Genomic DNA, 22539 nt, shown 5'->3' with positions numbered 1-22539 from the left:
GGTTAGTCTGCCAGGGAAACCGTAGGGATCCAGAGTGCCTGAAGCCAAATTGGCGTCGCTCACTTCCCGGGCAAAAGCACACATGAATTCTATTTATAACCACTTACTAGGGTCAACTGTTTTTAAATGATGGCAAAGGAATAAGACCGGGGAAGGAGAAATACACTTGTTATATTAGAAAAATCTCACAAGTCACCCTCATCCAAAAAAAAAAAAAAAAAAAAAAAAAAAAAAAAAATCACTGAAATTATAAATGCTGAAATTATGCAGATTTTTTTCTCAATTGACTCACAAATGTACTTAGTCGTTGTGAAATCTTTGCTGTATGAATAGCAAAAGGCGAATGCACAGGTTTATTGTATATTCTCCCGCTTTTGATTGCTCTGCCTGTCTGTACAGGTATGTTGACGCTAAAGCTATCTGCTATGAGAGATCATCAGAGATGACGTGGAAAATGATCCACTTTTACTCTCATGACAAATATACGTTGCTCATCTACCTATGCCAGCGACGTATACTGTAATGACAGGGAGGGCAATTTAATGCTCTTCCACTAGATGGCAGAAGGTACAATCCACATTCATACAGATACAGTATTAGAACCGCAGAACTGTGACGCAGACGTGATAACCAGTCCTCCAAATTAAACAAATATGATCAGAATGAAAAGTATAGTTAGAGTGTGTTTAAAGTTTGTATGCAATAATTTTTTCACATTAAACAACGTCTCGTGTACTGGCTCGATTAAATGGTGCGCGAGCTCTTTAAGGGAAAAACTGTTCGTGTTACTTCCTGTATTTACTTCCTGGTTCGCCCTCGCTCATTTACATTTCGTTAAACATAATAAAGCGCTTCACTTCTCCAAAACAATGCATATGAAAATGTCACATTCGTGTCATAAATAATGGCAGAGCGTAAGAGAAAGACGCCGTCACGGAATGGTGACCAAAAAGCAAATAAACGCTCACGTGATCGTGAAGAAACGAAACGGAATGAGACGGTGCACAGTGTTTACTTCAATGGTGGTCAAACTACTGACCTGTCAAGGAGGCTGGGAGAGGATTTCTTCACACAACCTTGCGTCGCTTTGGCCAAAGCTTTTCTCGGCAAGGTAAATTCAGTGGCATCTGGTGGCCGGGACCATCGAAACAGCAGTTAAGCTACTTTATTCAGCACACTCATTGTAATTAAGTCGTAACTTCAGCTAAATTGAATTTCAAGGGATTTGTATTCTCTATTGTACACGAAAACATTAACATTTAGTTCAACAACGTGTCTAACAGTGTCAGTTGCGCACAAAAGTTTAATTACCATATAATCTACCGGCAATCATATCAACAGTATGAGTCATAATTACAACAAAATGGAAGAAAGATGACGATATCTCCCGAGTTAAGATCTCAAGTGCTGTTATCATCTCTGACACAGCCAATTGTGCACGAAGACAGTTTTTATTACAAATATATGATAATGCATCTATATCAGTGTAAGTTGCGCCAATCATCTTTAAGTGTCAATCAAAACCAAAAATGTTTTTCTCAAAGAATTTTGGATATATTATTTTATCGCACAACATGTTCAGGTGTGCCTAATGTGCTGATTGTAGAAATCAATACCCCTTTTTTTCAGCAACCATTAGGCTTAGAATCCATTACAAAAAAAAGTTGTACATACCGTTATGTGTTACATACGCATTTGCAGGTCCTGGTGCGGCGTTGCGAGGATGGCACTGAGCTGAGAGGCCGCGTTGTGGAGACGGAGGCGTACTTGGGGGGAGAAGACAAGGCGTCACACTCGGCAGGCGGCAAGCGCACAGAGAGAAACACCGCCATGTTCATGAAGCCCGGCACCATTTACGTGTACCCCATCTATGGCATCTACCTCTGCATGAACGTGTCTAGTCAAGGTCATTGTAATCTCAATTGTGTATGATGTACTGCTATCTCTGAAATTCACAGGGGCTCAGGACAGAGCCCTGCTGCCGCTGTCGTGAAAATGTGTAAGTAATTGACTATAAATACCATAAATTGTTGCAAAGGACTACTGTTGTCTAAATGACGATCTTCAACTCACTTCAGCATGAATCATAATAATTTATCTCTGCTTTTGTGTTCAGCCAAAGCCATGTCTGATATAAAAATATTGCTCTGGCGCTATATAGTGGTGTTCAACTGGAGTGGAGGAGCTTCATTTTGTCAGGCCATAGCTTTGTCTAACTGAAAAAAAAATGCCTTGCCACCACCTTTTGGCATTTCTAGGCGATTAGACTTTTTTTTGTGGGTAACATATGGTCTCGTCTCTCACAGGCGACGGTGCTGCCGTGCTGCTGCGCTCGCTGGAGCCGCTGCAGGGCCATGCCGTCATGAGGCAGCTGAGGGCCGCCAGACGCAAAAACGGAGCCCGGCCCCTCAAGGACAAGGAGTTGTGCAACGGCCCCTCTAAGCTGTGCCAGGCTTTGGATGTCCCGCGCTGCTTTGACCGCCGGGATCTAGCTTCTGACCCGGAGGTGTGGCTGGAGGATGTGGATCCCGCCATGGGAGACGCCCGCCACGATATCGTGGTGGAGGCGCCGCGCATTGGCATCGAGTCCCATGGGGAATGGGCCAAGAAGCCTCTGCGGTTTTACCTCCAAGGGAACGCTTGTGTTAGCGTGCTGGACAAAGCGGCTGAAAGACGAGAAAATGCCCTTTGAAACAATGTAACCATACATAAATGGATAAAAGTATTGAGACACAGACGCTGAATCAATTCAATCGCTCAACTTATTTTCTGGCTGTTATTGGCTGGCTGTTTCCCGTGCATATTCTACATAAAAAAATATCATGGCTTACCACGTTTCACAAATCGTATTGATCTGTAAATTTACCCACACATTGATTGACATAGTGTGTGAAAAGTGGGCGTGTTTATTGAACACAAATATACACAATTATTCCATACACTATACAGCACAGGCATGGCTATATACAATTATTTGTAGTAAAACAATTTGGGGGTGGGAGTGGGGCAGAGAAATTCAGCGACTGGCATTTCTATACTACCACCGTGTCGTCAACTTCACAGAGCAATCAAGTACATGCTGTTTATTTGAAGCTAACACTAAATCAATGCAACTCTGCTTACCTCACATGAGAGCAAACGGGTCACCCCAGTGGGGATGTGGATCTCTCGACAAGATAGTGACTCCGACCATTGTTTGAAAATGACTCTGGACCTTCACCCAGCTTCGCCTCCAAGTAGAATAGCAGTGTGGCGGTGGTTGTAATGCAAATAAGTCAAAAGGAATCAGTTACGTTGAATTTTCTTAACACAAGCCATTTTGGGCAATTGTTATCCTCAAGAAGACAAAAAGGCGATTGCTGGTTCTCCTCCTCGGTCCAATATCAGTTCTCAAAAAGTGAAATCTGGGCTAGCTACTCCAAATCTTGTATTTTCACTTTCATACACACGAAAAACAAGATGGAAGTCAACCCATGCCTTGGGCTGAGGTCATCGCCGCCTCGGGTATTTGAGGAGGGACTACTGGTTTTCATGGAATCCACAGATGTTTGCACCGCCCTCGCCTCCCCTTCAAAGTGCAAAAACAGCACGTCTAAAGTCCTCAGTAGTCTTCCCACTGCCAGGATGTGTGAGGTGAACGTCTGCAAAGCTCATTACTTAGCGTGTGCCCCCTCGGCAGTCCAAACACATCTGCCACCCCCATTAATTCCCGCTTATCTCAACACTCAAGGCCTCTCTACTATGTACAAAATAATTTATTATTCAAAACTGGCTCATAAAGAATAAAAAAATAAATTGCCTACATCTTCCCCTCCGTGAGCCGTCACCTTACCGTGGTGGACGGGTTTGCGTGTCCCAATGATCCTAGGAGCTAAGTTGTCTGGGTCTTTATGCCCCTGGCAGGGTCACCCATGGCAAACAGGTGAGGGACCAGACAAAGCATGGCTCAAAAGATCCCGTATGAAGAGTAAAATAAATGGATTCAAGTTTCCCTTGCCCGGTTGTGGGTCACCGGGGCCTCCCTCTGGAGCCAGGCCTGGAGCTCGGACTCGTTGGCGAACGCCTGGTGGCTGGGCCTATACCCATGGGGCCCGTCCGGGCTCAGTCCGAAGAGATAACGTGGCTCACCACCCATGGGAGGGGACAAAGGGGTCGGGCGCAGTGCGAGCTGGGCGGCAGCCAAAGGAGGGGACCCTGGCGGTCCGATCCTCGGCTACAGAAGCTAGCTCTAGGGAAGCTAGCTCTAGGGATATGGAATGTCAGTCACCTCTCTTGCAGGGGAAGGAGCCCGAGCTGGTGTGCGAGGTAGAGAAGTTCAGACTGGATATAGTCGGACTTGCCTCCACACACAGCCTGGGTTCTGGTGAGAAGCTCGGTCATCCGGGAGGGGCTCAGAGTCGAGCCGCTTCTCCTCCACATCGAGAGGAGCCAGATGAGGTGGCTCGGGCATCTGATTAGGATGCCTCCTGAACGCCTCCCTGCTGAGGTGTTCCGGGCATGTCCCACCGGGAGGAGACCCTGAGGATGCCCCACGACACGCTGGAGAGAATATGTCACCCAGCTAGCCTGGGAACGCCTCGGGATCCCCCGGGAAGAGCTACAAGAAGTGGCTGGGGAGAGGGAAGTCTGGGCTTCCCTGCTAAAGCTGCTGCCCCTGCAACCCGACTCGGATAAGCAGTAGAAGATGGATGGATGGATGGATGGTCTCCAATCAACCTTTTCTTTCTCTCCTGACACATCGGTTCCCTGCCACGTGGTGTGACTGACAGCGTCCAACTGGGGCATGCTACGCTAGGACTACTAGGGCGATGACTACTACTCTACTCTCGGGGAGACTGGAAAATGGAAATGATGGGATCTTCGTGATTGGTCACCACCAGCACGCTGCGGAACTTGTCCAAGAGCGTCTTGAGCTGAGAGCGCCGCATGTTCTCGTTGTACATGATCTCCTCCAAGTGGTGGTGGCCCCGGAAATAGTGCAGCAACCTGCAAGGTTTTTACAATTTGTACGGGGAAATAAAATTGTTTTCTGCACATTTTCTTGAAAAAGATTCATGAATAGGAATTATGATCCGACGTGCACATATTGACACCTAGTGGTGGTCGAGTATCAGTCCCCTTTTGCCCAAATGAGAAAAATATCGAAATTAATACCCAAGTTCAATATGTTGACTCCTGTTTTTCTTAATTGTGCGAATAAGTTTGCCGTTGGGTGGTTTGTGCACCTGCCCGCATAAAATGTCTGTGCATGTGCCTGACAAAATATATTGTGACAGTAATGAAGACACCAACGAAGAAGATTTTCAAAGCTACTGTGACTGCAGTAATATTAATCGGTTATCATGGAGGATAAAGAAAATATGCCCGCGAGTTGTTATATAGTGCTATTTAATTATGCTATCCGTTAGCCCCATCAATGGCGTTTTGCATTGTGTGTTAGCATTAAGCTAATTCTCAGTGTATCATTGGACAGTCAATTGTATACGCCCTCCCATGTTGAATAATGATAACGGAATTGATATTCCTAAAATAATATGTGTCCCATAAGTAATACAAACACTGAAACTCCTTGCAATCTTCCCCTCCAGTTATTCCCAATCATAAACAGCATTTTGCTTTTTTCAGTCTGTGATGAGTCATCAACTCCTAGCGCTGTGATATTCAAGCTATCGTCGTAGCATAAGGCGTCGTCGCGATAAGCGTCAAGTGACCTGGCAAACATGCGGAGATCCTCTTGGTTCTGGGCGGCGGGGATGTTGAGGATGAACTGTCTGTCGTGCTCTGACAGGCTGGCCAGCAGAGTCTCGGTCAGCAAGATTCTTTTGTTGAGGGGAGAGTCGTCGGTGCCGGGGGCCAATTCTGCGCTGGAGTTGTCCATGCTGGGGCTGGTCAGGGTCATGTCATCGCTGCTTGCTGTAAGCAACAAATGGGCACACAGTCATTTTTTGGAGGGGTGAGGGGGCGGCGAGGGTTACATCATTCAATTTGACAATTTTGTCAAAACTTGTAATATTGTCAATAGAACAAGGAAAGAAAAGACTAGATTTATCTATCTCAATGTATAAAAAATACACATACACAGTCAGACATTCCAGTTCAGTTACCTCATCTCTCTCTCTCGCTCTCTCACGCACACACGCACGCACGCAGTTGCTGTCATACTTGGGGATCCGAAACTGAGGACGCTCGGGGTGCTGAGGCCGCGCCCACCGGCGACCCGCGCGGCCAGCGACAGGTCGTCGTCCCTGTAAGCGGGCTCGTCCTCGGCCGGCGGCACCATGAGGCACACGAACGTGTGCAGCTGGATGAGCAGGCGGCGCTGCAGCATCCACACCACCATCTGGATCAGCTGAGCCTGCGTGGGCACGCGCACGCGTCATCTCACCTACTCAACTCGTATCCAGCCATACGTTCTTTTGCTCGGCCGTGCAGGAGCAATCACAGCTGACTGAGAGCAAGAAAATCTAACATTTTATCTTTGTTATTGAATACATTTGGATTATTTTCTAATTGATGTATTATATTTGTGTAATTGGTATCTATAGTCCTATATTCATATTTTTGGTGAATAGCAATTTTTTGTGTATTATTTTTGTGATTATTTTGTTTTTTGGAATGATTTTTGTGTCTGAAACTGTTTGTTTTGCTAATATTTTTTTTTTCACATATTTGTGACGGTGTCAGACGCACCTCCTGCGCGGGAGCTTCCAGGGGGTTCCTGAACTCGGCCAGCGAGACAGGCAGCGAAAACTTCGCCAATGTGGAAGGAAGGTCGTGACCGGGAAACTGCTGCGCAAACTGTTCGGCCTGAGGCGAGAATCTGTCCGGTGAGTGGAGAGAGATGAAATGAGTGGAGGTTACATTTTATTGGCGCACTCTTGACACTGGATGGCCATCATACATACAAAAGTGGCCGCATGTGCGTCGACGAGAGACTCACAGATAGATGTTGGCGTGAGGGGACAGCATGTAGACGTTGTTCTCACACAGTGGGTAGATGATGATGGCCTTGCCCCAGTAAACCAGGTGGGCTGCAATTTGGAAGATCTGAGAGTAAAGCAACATGTTATCTTGTAACTGTTGTTTCCAAATAAAAAAAAAAGATTGCTGGGTGTTTACCCAGTAATGAATTTACATGAAACCAAGTTTAATAAATGCACCCCCATCATCATTTCACGTTTCAATACTCATTGACGTTGCACTCTTCCGGTGTGCATTCCTCTGCCACCAGGGGGCTGCATAATAAAGGCTACATAAGAGTTTCAACAACTAAGTGATAAAAGTAAGCTGCAGTCATAGTCATTTTTCACAGAGGCGAAAGCGACTGAGTGTAGCCTTCACGGGCAAAACTCAAATCTAAAATTGCTAATCATTGTTTTTATATCACCAGTCATAGCACATAGCTGGCTATCATGTTCCAGTACATTTGCTCACATGAAAAAAAAGATGCCAATCTTCTATGGTGTGAACATGAGATCTAAATAAAAGCCCATATTCACATTCTCATGACGAACCCCCCCAAAAAATGAAGCAGCTGGCCTCTCTGTTTCAATATTTTTGGAGGGGAGTGTAGATTCCGTCCTGTGGACATTTGGCGTCAAACTCAGCTTCGTCAGGATCACATTTGGGATGGCGCATCTGACAGCAATTTAAATGAAAGGCACTTTTTCAAGCCTTGGCGGAGATCTGCACTCTCAGAGTTTCTGTTTTCTCATTTTTTCCTCCCCATTTGTGATCGGTTCAAATCAAACATAAGAAATACGAAAACTAGGACTATGACCGCATTTCCTGACAGGAAGGTGCGTACAGCAGCAGCCTCACCTGAAGCAGGGCGAGGTCAGTGTCCTGAGCCAGCTGCTGCAGGTTCTTCACCGCCGAGCACGTCTTGATGAGGCGCATCATGGCAGGCGAGCAGTCCACGGGAAGTTGGCCCAGCAGCGCCTTCTCGCTTTCCAGCAGCAGCAGTGCGTGATAGGGCCTGGACGACAGCGCCCGTCAAGGTAATTAAGGTCTGGAAAAATCGCATTCTCAGGCTGTGCAAACAGCCAATGAACCCCCGCCCCCCCCAAAAAAACCCCAAAATAAAACACACGTCTTGACAGAGGTAATGATTCAGACTACCAACAGGGGGCAGTAGAAGGCAGTCAACAAATCTTGTCCTCAGATGACCCCACTTGCTATCAACAAAGCACACACATTAGCTATTAAAGCCACACGCAGAACCTAAAGAGGTCACTCAGCACACACAAGCATGAAACAGAACATTATAAATAATAAGTATATGAATTATTACTGTTAAAAGGGCAGTGTAGACAACATAAGGTACACCTGCACAATTTATGATTCGATCATGGAATTGCGCTCAGTTATGATTCGTCGGGAATTTCTTTTCTAAAAATGGTGGCTAATTAATTAACAAATTTATTTTTTTGGTATGATATTTTTGTAGTCAAATTACTGTATTGTCGAATGTGTAGATTGTATTTTGACTTAAATTGTGTTTTTTTTTAAATACTTGTGCGCATTTGTAATTATTTTTTGACTAATGTTTTTGAGTATTTAAAAAATATATATTTTAAAATGTTATTTTGACATTATGTCAAAATTATGTAATTTTCCTCCAAAGTGTGCATCAGTCATAAGATCCTGTTGGTTTCTATTCTTTTTTTTACTCGCTACATATTTTTATAATACAATGTTTGTTCTAAAATTTTGTGCACTTTTCACCTATTTTCTTTTTTTTCCCCATCCTAGACAAAATGTTAGTTTATTTCCAAAATGTGTGCATGTATGGCAAAATCCTATAGTTTTATGCTACTATTTTACAATTTTTTTGGCTTTTTCTAGATACCTTTATGTCTCCTTTTCATCCATTTAATTTATTTATATTATAGTTTTTGTCCCCATATCATCACCTTCCTAAAATAACAACCCATGTATTTTTTTTTTCAGAAAACAAGAACAACTGAACCAAATACCGACTACATTAAAAATGAGGAATTTCATTTGAGATGTAGAATTTAAATTATTTGTTGAGCTAAGGATGTAGCCGACTTTGGCCAGAATCCTGAGTTGTTTAAGGCAATTATTATTATTTTTTTGGGAGGTCAAAATATGACCCAGGCCATTTTTTTAAGGTTGGAGTGACGATATTTAAGAAACCCTGAATTTGTGCATCTGTAGTAAAATACTTTTGTTTTTTAAAATATTATTTTGCTATCTTTGTTCAAATATGTTTGCCCCTTTCCTCTTATTTTTAATTGATTTCCTATTATATTTATTTTTGAGTCTTGCTTTATTTTTTTACGAAACTTTTATTTTGCCCCATGTGTATTGCTCTTTTATTTCTTCTATTAAACAATATCATGACAATCTGTGAAGTCACCGTAATCACGTTGCTCTCTACGAGGGTGACATGAAGTGTCTCAATCAACTCTTCATACTGCGTGACACGGAAGGACCGAATGGTGCACAATAAAAATCGGTCGCACCTGATGGCCTTCAGGCTGCGTTCCAAGGCCTCGGGGGGGATATAGTTGCCGCCAATGCGGTGGATCTTGTGCGGGAGGCAGAAGCTCACCTCCAGCCAGTTGTTGATGTGCAGCCGCACCATGCCCGTCGTGCACAGACTGAAGCAACACACGGTTAGAAAAAAAATTATGGGAAGCAATAAGTGATGCCGTGTCTATGCACAAACCTGTCATATGCCTCCTTTAGGTCCTTGGCCAGCTTACATTTGGGCAGAATTTGTCGAAACGGTGACTGTGGGCTCACTAAGAACAAAAAGAGCAAGAGTGACACAGCAAATTATTATGATTTGATGTATTTATTTTCCTCACTTTCAGTGACGGTGGTGATCTCGTCCTGCACGGCCAGCATGAGCTTGGCCTCCCTGGTGAGGTACTGGCAGCGGCGTTCCTCATGCTGCAGCGCAATGGCGATGCGGCGGGACAAGTTTTGCATGCAGCTGATGACCGAGGGGTCAGCATTGGCCTGGCAAAACAGAATAAACAGTTGCACGACAACACACAGGCCACCTTACACACGGCTTGTTCACTAATATTCATGCGTTTGCCATCTAATATTAGAGTATTTTTAATGTTGAATATTTTTTACAATTTTATTTTGCTAATGGTTTGGTATGATTTTTTATATGTTTATGCATGTTGTCGGAATATTTTTGTATTTTCAAACACTTGGATATATTTTGAAATTTCATTGAATATTTTTGTATTTGTCTCATATTTTTTCTATTTATTTTAGTTTATAATATTTGTTTTTAATCAGTTTTGTTCTTTATATTTGTGCAATTGTTATGTAACATGTTTGCATTTTTCCCTCTAATAGTTTTGTATTTCATTTTTCTAACGTTTTTGTATACGGTGATCATGTGCGCATTATCGTCCTTGCACTATTTCTTTAATACTGGTTTCGCAAGCTAAAATGACCGATGTTTATGTAAAATAACCATAACAATACTTCTAGCAGTTCACCGGCGTTAGTATCTAGTTCAAGCTAAACAATAAAAAAATAAAACTAAGTTCCGAGTTGCCGGGCAGATATCGTCACGCAAACCATGACTCAGCCTCTTTCAGGCCCCCCTCGACTGGCGGATATCTGATGGGTCGCGCCACCATGACTCAGCAAGGGCTGCAACAAGTGGCGCCACATCAATCAACACGATCAAACGCGCAAAATTGAGCCCCCTCCACCCCCCTAAGCCTCCTCTGCTCTCACAGATAGCGAAGACTGGAGAAATTATCGCTGGTAAACACAGCCCTCCCTCACCCACTCCCTTCTTCTGTGTCCCACCCACAGGCAGAATCATTACAAACTTGGATAATAAGATCTGAAATTCACATTAATTTATTTATTTTACCGAGTCGAGATATGTGCAATTTATTGAGGGGGGTTGGGGGGGGGGCAGATATTGTTATCACTTTGGCAACATCGGGGGGTGAAAATATTGAAAATAGCTTGCAATCTCGCAGTCCTGTATTTAAGACATTGTACATAGCAATCAAAAAAATTGGGGGGGGGGGGTAAATTGTGCAGGTGTTCCTAATGAAGTGTCTGGTGAGCATGTCCTGTACATGCAAGATTTTTCCTAACCCTCAGAGCAAACACCACATTGAAGAGGATCATGGTGGGCATCTCCCTCTTTGGCGAAGGATCTGTTTTGGACACCTGCAATGAAAAATTGAAAAATATAATTGACGGTGAAATAAAAATGGGAAGGAATGTCTAAATGTTCAACAAAATACCCTGTGCTCTAAAAAATATATATACTGTATATCTCTAAATTGTTATTTTGATTGTTTTTACAAGAAAGGAGAAAAAGTTCAAAACAAAAAATATGAAGATTAGACTTTTATTATGGTATGTATTTCTCGGTCATATCTAGATTTACAGCCATTTAGAAAAAGACATTTCAACAAAGTTAAGAGTTTGAGGGTTTTTTTTTTTTTTAAAGATTGTAACACTAATATTTTCCCTTTGAGTGAAAGTGAATATCTGCTCCAAATATCGGTTTTCTGCCACCTTGACTACTAACTGGTACTGGTATTAGCCATGAAAAAAAAACATGTCTCTCTCTTCAACAATAATTAAGACAACTAAAATGGTTGTTAAAAAAAAAAAATGTCATCGAGGTGTAAACGAATGGCCAGCATAGAGCTGAGGAGGTGAACTGCTGGCCAACCTGAATGATGGGCGGATGCTGCAGCAGAGTCGGGTGGCCCACGAAGCGAACGTCGTCGATCTTCAGCTCAAACTTCTTACCGCACATGTCCGACTTGGTGGCCAGGATTGTTGCCAGGATACTGTCGGAAAACCTAAGAGATGGAAAAGGCCAGGCTTATACCCGAGAGTTTATTTTTATTTTTTTTAATTTAAAAAAGCATCAACAGTCACACATTTTGAGAGAGATTTTCAGGCTGAGAAATTTTCTGGAGCGTTTTTGATTCCATCCACTTCCTGTGATTTGTATAAAGACAGAAATAACAATTTTGTGTGTGTGTGCGGGTGGGTACACATTCTGCTGAAGATTCATGCGGCAGGGAATTCATGCTGAAACGAAAGACTTTGTAGAAGAAAAAAAAACACACTACATACTTTTCACGATTGGTAAGAAGGGGGGAGGGGGGATTTTTTAATTTAATTGGAGTTTGCAGCCAATTTCAATGGATGCAACATGCTGCAGGTTGATTGGTTGCGCTTTAATCCGTTTCCCATGAAATATACGACAACACGGAACAGCAAATGAACACACCTTTCACCGAGGGGAATGGACACAAGAACGTTGGCACGCGTTTAAAAAGAAGAAGAATTAATAAGAAATCAAATCGATCAGTCCCACTAAATAAATAAACACAAGCAGAGACAGCGAGTGATGGCAGAAAAAAGAAAAGGTGCCTCTCGGAGGATTTCAGAGTCTTACCCCGCTACCAACTGTTCGTCAGTTAATGAAGATGACTCTCTGAAATGGGAATGGGGCCATAAACAAAACAAAAAGAAGAACCAAGCAAACAAAAAATAGGAAGATGCAACATGTGCTATTTTTACTTCGCTTAACCGGTCTCATATGATTGACGCTAGCGCTGCTTTGTTTTTAGGTATACTGAAAGGGAACAAATGGGGAAAAAAATTATATGTTCAAAGGAGTAGGAAGAAATTAAAAAAAAAAAACGTATCTAGTCCTACCCATTATGTATTAATATATAATTTGATATATTTTTAATATCAATCATAAAAGAAAAGGAAAACGTCTGCATATGAACAAATGCTTTTACCCTTTTACGTACTATAATTCTCTATTTTTAAAACTTTTGGTTTGTATAGGGACTATATACATACACACTGTAGCACATTTATAAGTCGATCTTCTCTTGTATTCATAATGGATATTGCATTACATTACTACATTAATCAACCTAATTCTGACTTATTACTATATTTAATAAATGTATCAAATTTATCAACTTAATTTAGATTTATGTATATATATATATATATTTTTTTTTTGACTATTCTCTTGAATTTGTTTTGGAACTCAGCAAGCGAGTCACTCATTTTCAGGTTAGTTTCAAAATTATTCCACCGATTAACACCTATTACAGATGCACTCCTTTGCTTGATGTTTGTTCTTGTTTTGGATTTTTTTTGTAGATGTTGGTGCCCCTTAAATCATAGTAACATTATCGAATTTCGCAAAGCTTCAAGATATTTTGGCAGAGCAGGTTATTGTGTGCTTTGTACATGAATTGGGCTATTTGTGAAGTCAACCAGGTCATAAAATTTCATAAGGTTTAATTTGATAAATAGTGGATTTGTGGGTTCTGTATATTTTGATCTATTAATAATTCTGATTCCTTTTTTTTTGTCGTTTTAGAACAGAACTGAGAACTGGTTCCCAGCCAATTGCAGGGCAACATAAACAAACAATCATTCACACTCACAATCAGCCTTAGGGACAATTTAGAGTGTTCAATTCACCTACCATGCATGTTTCTGGAATGTGGGGGGGAAACCAGAGTATTCTGAGGCGAACGTGCAAACCAGCTGGCCACTCTCGCAAGTACTGATACCTTGAAATAGGGTATCAGCACAATACCGGCACCTGGTATAGGTACGCACGCATCCCTACTTTTAACATTATGAGTAAGAGAGTACCTTGAATCTCCATCGTGATCTTCAACTTCTGCCGTTGTATTCTGGGCATAGCGATTCCGCTGTTCTGCTTGTGGGGGAGAAGATACGGCTTAAATATTGAAGCCATAATTTGACATACACTGCTCTCAATACGTTAGGGATATTCCGACTTTTTGAGGTGAAATTTCATAATGAACGCCGAATGCATTATAACGGTTTCAGGCGTACTTATTTGACCGCCTCTCATTCTTTTGAATGCACATGTCCAACTGTTGAGCGTTTCAGTTCATTTGTCACTACTTGGCAAAATTCACAACAAAGTGCAACTTATGCCCAGAGTGTCCTGAAATTTCACCAGAAAGCCAAATATAATCGAACGAGTTGCAACGCGTGTCGTTTAACCAAACATTGGGTGTGTTTCTTGAGGATGCAGCCAGTGTGATGCTAACGTATACCTGCGTGAGACGACGCACACTCGGCGGTTCGTTGGAAAGGGTAGCGGAAAAGCAGCTTGTTCCCGCGGCTACCGGAGCTCACTAAGATGACACTTATGGGGCTGGTCTTGTGTCCGCATCGGGGCTCCCTGTACAAGCTGATTCTCGGCTGCGTGACCGCCGATTTTCGTTGGTCATCTGCGGATCCGCTGCCGCCGGACGGGTTGAGCATCATAATGGCATGCTAGATCGCTCGCATGGTGGCCACACAATCGACGCCTCTCGATACAAAGTGAAAACACTACTCGTTGCAAGGCTAACTCTTAACGATGCTCACTAAACGCTGCTTGAGAATCGTTTTCTCAAACGTATTCACATCGGCTCCAATTTTCACGTTGCCTCAACCTCTGCAACTCGACCCGATTGTTTTGTGTCAATTTAAAAGTGTCCGACTGGAAACAAGAAACATAGTATTAATGCACATGCGCTAATTCATTTCCAATTCGGCGGGACAAAGATGTAACAGTTTTTCAATTTTATATTTTTCAGTCAAATAAAACAGTATACATACGTCTCACACTAAATCCTCAATGATACTTACGTTAGACTGTTTTTAAATGTTTTTTTCTGTAATTTTAAGCGGGGAAATGATTGATCTTAATCGGGAATTTAATGGGTTTTGTACAACTCAGTTAACGATGCAAATTACGATAAGAAAAATATAATCACGTTTTGCATTTGTAAACAGAGAACATAATAATATGGGAATAAAAAATAAGTATAGACATTTAATATACATTCAAATATAATTTCATAATGTGTGTAAACAGTCGTGTCTCCCAGTGACGTCAAACACTCCGGAAACGCCCGCGGCCGCCATGTAAAACGTGAAATACATTAAAAAAAAATAACAAACTTGATAGCCTACGTCAAAAATAATGAATTCATCTCCCTTGTTTGGCTTTCAGCACTACATACCACAAAAGAGACACAGTTCACCAGCACCAGACGAGACTGGACATTTGAGATTAATGCTTTCAAAACCCCGCAGACTGTATTTCACGCTGGTCAACAGCACTGTATTATTATAAAACACACAAGTATTTATATTTTTGAAAGGCGATTACACGGAAGACGTTTGAATACTGCTCACATCAAAACTAATATCTGACCGTCAGCCATTCATCCAAACTAGTTGCTGAACCCCGCACACTGTGCAACAGTTCTGTCGGTTTCAGCATCGTCACTCAGTGTGGGTCTGAAGATGATGCACGCATTTGTGAAAAGACACAAAACAAAACATGACACATTCATCATTGCTTTTGATAATTGATTATATTTGGGCCCAACAGAAAGACAGAATTGAATACAATCATGTTGGCGTTGTTGTGGATCATGCTGTTTATCGGTACTTCTCAGCAATGGCGAGAGTCAGGGCCGCCAGGAATTTGTCCACGCACACGTGGACCTCTGGGGTGAAATCCATCGGGTATTGCGTGGCCATCACCACAAGGATGCAGTGAGCCAGAAGCTGGGTATGGAAAAGACAAGAAATTTCAGAGAGTAAACATATTGATTAGCTTGGTTGGGAGAAAAAAAAATCGTAAGTGCAGCACTGTACAAAAATAAATAGATTAAGCACATTGAGTACATTGGTCTAATTGATTTGGAAAAAAAGAGCAAAAAAACATTTCCTGCTTGTCTGATCCTATTCTGATTCAATTTCCTTCAAGTTGAAATTTTAAGAACAACGGCTAGCAAATGTCATTGGCGAATCACGAAACGTGTTAAATCCTCCATTGCTTATTCTAGTAGCGATATGGTCAATCTTTAATATGGTTCAGTGAGAAACAGTCAGAGCGTCGTGGGATCACGGCCTGATTTTGGCTATCTGCGACCTTGAAAAGGGTAAGTGACATAAAACGGATGGGGATCTAATATTCAATCTATTAGGATGATATAAAATGACCCTATTTCAAGATGGCAGCCTGATTTGGCCAAACCAAATAAAATATGTGTGTGAAGAGTGCGCCCACCTTGAAGTTGGCGGGGTCCACCCTCAAGGTGAAGGCGTGCAGCTCGCTGAGGGTCAACAGGCCACCGGTCAGGTCGTCCATTTTGCCGATGGCATCGCTGATGGCAGCCATGATGATCTTGCCGTGCTTCCTGACTGGAGCAGAGTTGAGGCTCAAGTCCTTCCAGTGGGCAAAGTAGGTCTTGGTCTGGGGGTAGACGTAGAGCAGCCTGCAGAGGCAGGCAAAGCCGATGTCAAAGGAAAAAGTGTGATGCGCGTGTCGTCTTGGCTGGCGGCGTATTTACCTGGATAGAGCTTCACTCCCGATCATGTCTGCCTTTCCAGCAATCAGAGCCCAGAAGGCCTTGACTGTGGCTTTGTCCCTGCGGGTGAGACTCATCTTGGTGCTTCTGCAGAAAGTTTGAATCTGAGGACGAAACTGAACCTTTATATGTAGAGTGGCAAAGTGGGCACGGGCACACCCCAGATATGATGTGTGCCTGCTGGATGCCATCCAAACGGTGGAGGCGATGCAGAACACACCCACAGCAACACCAAAAATAAATAAATTACCCCCCCCCCCCCCCCCCCCCCAGATGCTATTGTGTGTGATATCAAGATGTGGAACAGTCATCATCACGTCTGTCTTACAGTTCTGAGGATCTGACCGTCAACTCTGGTCTTACTGATGGGCCTTTGCAACTGATGATCACTACACGGTCGTTGTTTGCAACTGTCAAGCTGATGTTGATGGTGAACGAAGCACGCAGCAAAACGATGACATCCAAAGTATCGTTCATTTGAGGGATTCTTTTCAAAAATACGGACAGAATTTGGCGCTCGTGTTGAAGCATGTGGGTTGAAATGGTACTTGGTGCATTCTACAGTCCAAAACATTGACGTCAATGCAGTGGGTTTAGTATGCAAACACTTGGCAGACACATGCAGCAGTCTTATCAGCTCATATGCACGGCACTTAAAAAAAGAAAGACAGCGCATCTGATAAGCAGTGTATACCCTCCTCGCGGGGACGCAAAAACACTTTTGACTTTTTCTTGCACCAATTAATCCAACAAGAACCGATTCAAATGCTTTTATTAAGTAGAAGTATTAATTCATGGGAATTTTGTTTTAAATTTGGCTTCTGGCCAGCAACAGAAACGGTCCTAATATTTTCTCCCTTGTAAGTTCAGATAACCTAAGTATTCAAAACGGCCCTCGAAGGGCAAAATATTTGTTACTGCTCATTAAAACGCACAAATGCGCATACGGTTGGATATCATAAGGCCTTGGAGGAGAGTTTTTTTTTTCTCCAAGATCACTTTATTATCCTCATGCCATTTTAACATAAGCACCAACTGTTCCCCAAAATACCACATTAATATTTAAATAAAATGTTGCCTGTAAAGTTACAAAAAAGGATCAATTTTCGAAAAAAAAGAAGTCTTATCAGAGTAGTATTTTTTTCAACATAGTCTTCAATAGCATATTATACAATTTTTTTATTTCAAAAAGTATTATTTTTACCATGTGCATTTCCCAAAATGTGTTTTTCCCATAGTCTTAAACCTTTTCTGAATATAGGACAACAGTATGTTTTGAAAAAGTAAAATGCTTTTGGTTGTTGGGGAGGGGGGGGTCTTTATTTCTGCTATAATACATCAGCGATGTTACATTCATGTGATGCGTCACAATCGCAGTGTTTTTAATTGTCCTGAAGCTAAGGCAGGATAATTATGAACAATATTGTTTGTGACCGTGCGTTTTTTTTTTTTTTTTACAATCTTAAAATGGCTCAAGAGCCGCCTGGTGAGCCCAGTTTGAACTCCACTGTTAAATATAAGATCATACTGAACATTAAAAAAACCCCATCTGTCACTTGCAAAACATTTCGATTACATGGCAAATGAAACTATCTGCCATCCATTTTCTGTACCTCTTATCTTGACTGGGGACGCGGGTTGGGGGCATCACACTTATTTTGGGTGAGGCTCAGTACGCCCTCTACTCATCTCCTCTCAATGAAAATGAAACTTTGAGAACTAAAAAAATGTCATACTCTGGTACCCTCTACGAGAAATTGTTGCACTGTACATCAGAACATAACAGACAGGAGAAAAAAAAGCACGTTGCCAATGACAGAATGTCTCTCGATGAAGTCTTGAATGAAGACTTACTTATCGGGATACTCCACAAAACGAAGGATGTGTTGAATAAGAGCTCCTTGTAGACATTATATTACTCATTATTACTCCCATATATGACCTACTGTGTAGAAATATGGGGAAAAGCCTGTAAAACAAACACACTCCCTGTTTTAAAACTACAAAAAAAAACAATCAGAATAATCAATAGGTCTAAATATATAGAACCCACAAATTCAATATTCATCAAATTAAACACAATGAAATTCTACGATCTGGTTGACTTCAAGATTACCCAATTAATGTATAAAGCACATAACAATCTCCTCTGCCAAAATATCCAGCAGCTTTTTGAAATTAGAGAGAGCTGTTATCATCTAAGGGGTACTAATCAATACAAAAATCCAGAACAAGAACAAACATCAAGCAAAGGTGTGTATCAGTAATAGGTGTCAACCTGTGGAATAAGCTTGAAACGGACCTGAAAATGAGCAAATCGTTGGAGGGGTTCAAAAACAAATTCAAAAGATTAGTACAAAAAAACTACACGAATCAGAATTAAAAAGATAAATTTGATATACTTATAAAATATAGTAATACAACCGTTTGTTCTTGTTTTGGATTTTGATCAACTTATCAATTGTATTCAAGAAATGCTAATTATAATGAATATCAGAAAATTGAAATACAAAAGGAGAAAGAATAACTATATACATACAAACCAAAAGGTGTATGAATAGAATAGTATAGTATACATAAGGGTAAAAGTATTTGATGATATGTAGATTTTTCTTTTCTTCTTTGTTTTGAAAAATTATCAATTCAAATTGCTACATAATAAGGGGTAGGACTAGATAAGTTATTTACTTCTTCCTACTCCTTTGAGCATACAACTGTGATGATGTGTGTTTTCTTCTTTTATCTACTTTCTAATTTTCCTTTCATAATTTTTGTTTGACTTTTGTCAACCTGTTATTGTGTGTACTATATATGCTCAATAAACAAATAAACAAACAAGACTTGCGTGTCATAAAGTAATACAAAATATGCAAAACGAGTGTAGTGCAACGAAAATTATGTTTTGAAAGTGGAGTTGGAGGTGTAACCGAGTGCGCTAGTGTGTATGTTGAGCCTCAGTCTCCTCCTTTGTGATGGGGAATTCCAGGGAAGTCCTGAAGAGAGGGGGTGCCTCTTCTTTATCCTCTGCGATTGGCTCTTTGCGCTCCTCCGCGACTAGCTCGCCGCGCTCCTCCGCGATTGGCTCACTGGACCCTGCCGCGATCGGCTGCCGAGCCACGGGAGCGTGGATCCGCAGCTGTCCATCCTCCATGAGGGAGCAGGACAGTCCAGACAGGTCCAGGTGAGGCGACAGGTGGATCCTCTGCTTGAAGCCCACCCGCGAGGCCGCCGAGGAGGCGAAGGAGGCTTGGGAGGAGGGAGAGGAGCAGGAGTGAGCTTCCTGAGCGCCCGCGTGCTTGGCGGCCATCACCAGCAGGCTGCGTCCTTCTAATTTGACGCTGATGTCGCCGGGGGCGTAGCCGCGGGCGTCCAGGGTCACCAGGAGGTCATCGTGCGGCGAGGTCTGCCCGACCTGATCCTGCCTGACTTGATGCTGCGTTTCCTCTTCTTCGGCTTCGTCTCGGTCACCCATTCTGAGCACAGCGGAAAGACACCATTTCAGATTCAAACTCTTGTATTTTGGGGGGGGGGGTGCAATGTGCTGTGGTTCTTGTCAAGAATGCCCCCAAGTACCCCCCATTCCCTGTCTTTCAATCTATCCATCTCTATTAACTCATTTACTCCCAAAGACGTTTTTAAACGTCTTTTCAGACTTGGTCCAGAATTGGCCGGTACTGAATGAGTTAAGTTTCCATTCATCACGTACCTGAGGAAATTGGAGGGCATGAGGGGTGAATTGAAGAGTCGAGATCCATCCTTGAAGAACGTGTCGGTCAGATCGACTTTGCGGTTGAGGAGGTCCTGCCGTAGGGAGGAAAGGGGCCACAGGAGTCCTCCCTGGCTGAAGAAGGGGTCATCGCCAAAGAGGCTGCTCAGGGCTGCGTGTCGGGACATGAGGTTGACGTTCAGGCGCAGAAACGAACTCAGGCGGGCGTCTTGTTGAGCTTCTTCTTCTGGCTCGTGTGGTCTCTCCTCGCCTTAATATACTTCCACGATGAACGCTCCCTCCCCCCCTCCACCCATCTTCCTTGGTGCTATTTACAGAACATGAGCTCAGGGTTGCTCCCATGTGTCACCGAGGGAAGGGATACCCTGGGAGTCGTCAGATGGCTCAGCAAGGCTCAGGGCGACATCTTGTTTGTGTTTCGACTGAGTCACAACAGGTGGCATGGCAATATTTCAAGATGAGAAAACTCTGACATGAGACTTTGTCGAAAAGCAACCAGTGAATCTGGATTTTCAGACTTGAATCAGAACGCATCTTGCGGTATTGTTGTGTCATGCTTGAATGGTGTGATGCACGTATGTGGGGAGTGTGCATGCAGCGTGCGGGACAAGGGCTTTGGGCAGGCATGGCCGCTTTGGAGCGCCCAGTTGTCATGGCGGGGAAACGCTCCGCGACGACCTGGGGACATTTACTGTATTCCACTCACTGAAGGCTTTCAACCAGGGGTGTCAAACTAATTTTTATCACGGGCCAGATTTTAGTTACAGTTTCCCTCGGAGGGCCGTTATGACTGAAACCATATCAAGAAGTCAAGAATAATGGTTTATTCATCTATTGTTTAAGTTACTGTAATGAGGGGTTTGGTCACCACAAAGTGCTTACAGTATCACTCTTATTTATTACAAATGAGAATTTGAAATTTCGGTAGAGATTTTCGCAAGAATCATGAAAGTTGACATCTTTGATTTGCTTTTGCGGGCCACATAAAATGATGCGGCAGGCCAGATCTGGCCCCCGGGCCTTGAGTTTGACACAGGTGCTTTAAGCAAATGTATTTTCACCACTCAAACAGTACAGGAAACGTGCTAGCCAAAGTAAGATCCATTTCACCAGGTTGTTTGATTGACAACTGACAATTGAGCAGCGTATGCTTTTGGCACATTCCGTGAAAGCGCCCACAGCATTTGAGACAACGGCTTTATTTTTCAGGATTTTGAAGCCTTGTTTTTATCTTGACATTTTCTTTTCAGTTATTCAAATTTGACACACCTCTCTGTGGTGTGTCAATTTTAGAAGACATTTATTTTCACTTTGCAGCAAAGGTGTACGGTTTGAATCGACCTAAATTTGTATGTAAATGGAAATCTTTTGCATCTTTCCAATCAAAAGAAAACTTTGAAAAACTAAAATCCCCCTGCCCCACTCTCCTGACTCCATTAAGGCCTGAATAGTCATCTTAAACACGTGTGACGCGAGCAGCTGTCAAGAGTGACTAACAGCTGGCGGTCACAAAGCACAAATTTAGGCGAACATATTTAGGTTACAAGGTCTCATCGCCGCCATCTTGAGGCATGAGCTCAGCACGTTGGCATCCGGCATGCGAACATTACAAGGAGCGAGCGTCATGAGCGTTCACGGCTGTCGGGCCTTCTGGCTAGCACCAAAAGTAGTCGCCCGTGTGGCGCGCGGGTAGACTTTTTGGGCTCTTTGTTTTCGAGTTCGACTTAAGGTCTGCCCTTCTATTCATCTATCTATATACGGATATCACATTAGGCAAGGCAAGGCAGTTTTATTTCTAGTAGATAACACATTTCATACGCAACTCACTGTGCTTCGTTACTTCATCCCTGTTTTGATACAAGGCTTTATGAACTCCAGTAACACCCACAAAATGCCAGCAGGTGACAGCATTACCCTACAAAGTCCCTCCGGTTGAATCTCAATTTCAGTTAGTTCACGTTTAATTTCTCAATACAAGAGTGAATTTTATTTCCACAGTATTATGAACACATAAAAATGTAAATGTGGTCACGAAAATGGTGGCTAATGGCTAATTCACTCGAAAACTTAGTAGTCCCTTCAGTACCATATCTATGCCAACGAGGTGAAAAGACGGGCAGAACAAATAAATGCTCTTCCACTAGATGGCAGCAGTTTCAATAAAGCTACATATTGCCATTCATACAACAGAAGAATAGTTTATGTTGAAATAAAATAGCAAACAACATATAAAGTAGTCTGTGAGGAAAGCGAGATGAGATTATCCTCATTACAGTATAAAATATTGTTTGTGTGTGTTTGTGCTGCGCGATTTTTCTCATTTAAGATTCTTGGACAATAAAGGTTGGGGAACACCGTTATCGCATATGCAGTTTTTTTTTTTTTTTTTAA

General features: G+C 42.5%; 4 protein-coding genes across 6 annotated transcripts; 1 reads left to right on the top strand and 3 right to left on the bottom strand.

Moving 5' to 3' along the window:
• The first annotated feature begins 793 nt into the window (after nt 1-793).
• mpg (N-methylpurine DNA glycosylase) lies at nt 794-2830 on the top strand. Its single transcript, XM_086133590.1, has 3 exons — nt 794-1111; nt 1702-1906; nt 2307-2830. The coding sequence occupies exons 1-3, from the start codon at nt 905-907 to the stop codon at nt 2690-2692; spliced, it is 798 nt and encodes a 265-aa protein (XP_085989716.1). The 5' UTR covers nt 794-904; the 3' UTR covers nt 2693-2830.
• Nucleotides 2831-2886: 56 nt separating this feature from the next.
• On the bottom strand, nt 2887-14504 carry nprl3 (NPR3-like, GATOR1 complex subunit). 3 transcript variants are annotated; one of them, XM_086133589.1, is made up of 14 exons: nt 14106-14504; nt 13672-13738; nt 12440-12478; nt 11702-11834; nt 11113-11187; nt 9840-9993; nt 9698-9773; nt 9492-9629; nt 7822-7978; nt 6941-7047; nt 6691-6820; nt 6163-6355; nt 5712-5913; nt 2887-4986 (listed from the first exon to the last, which is right to left on the bottom strand). In XM_086133589.1, exons 1-14 carry the CDS (start codon nt 14317-14319, stop codon nt 4821-4823), a joined length of 1851 nt encoding a protein of 616 aa, XP_085989715.1. In that variant the 5' UTR covers nt 14320-14504; the 3' UTR covers nt 2887-4820. The 3 variants fall into 3 exon arrangements, with proteins under 3 accessions (XP_085989715.1, XP_085989713.1, XP_085989714.1); XM_086133587.1 differs by lacking the exon at nt 12440-12478; XM_086133588.1 differs by lacking the exon at nt 12440-12478 and having other exon boundaries at nt 13672-13735.
• An 896-nt stretch (nt 14505-15400) lies between these two features.
• LOC147192905 (hemoglobin subunit alpha-1-like) lies at nt 15401-16570 on the bottom strand. The gene is made up of 3 exons (XM_086133364.1): nt 16404-16570; nt 16121-16328; nt 15401-15615 (listed from the first exon to the last, which is right to left on the bottom strand). The coding sequence occupies exons 1-3, from the start codon at nt 16496-16498 to the stop codon at nt 15487-15489; spliced, it is 432 nt and encodes a 143-aa protein (XP_085989490.1). The 5' UTR covers nt 16499-16570; the 3' UTR covers nt 15401-15486.
• A 148-nt stretch (nt 16571-16718) lies between these two features.
• Nucleotides 16719-20909, bottom strand: hspb9 (heat shock protein, alpha-crystallin-related, 9). Its single transcript, XM_086132053.1, has 2 exons — nt 20128-20909; nt 16719-19894 (listed from the first exon to the last, which is right to left on the bottom strand). The coding sequence occupies exons 1-2, from the start codon at nt 20313-20315 to the stop codon at nt 19357-19359; spliced, it is 726 nt and encodes a 241-aa protein (XP_085988179.1). The 5' UTR covers nt 20316-20909; the 3' UTR covers nt 16719-19356.
• Between the last annotated feature and the right edge of the window lie 1630 nt (nt 20910-22539).

Source organism: Hippocampus guttulatus, chromosome 16 (assembly GCF_054856545.1).
Source record: "Hippocampus guttulatus isolate MCC_2025c chromosome 16, RoL_Hgut_1.0, whole genome shotgun sequence".
Classification (NCBI taxonomy): domain Eukaryota; kingdom Metazoa; phylum Chordata; class Actinopteri; order Syngnathiformes; family Syngnathidae; genus Hippocampus; species Hippocampus guttulatus.
The sequence above is the reverse complement of the archived record's forward strand: the minus strand, read 5'-3'. Positions and strand labels throughout refer to the sequence as shown.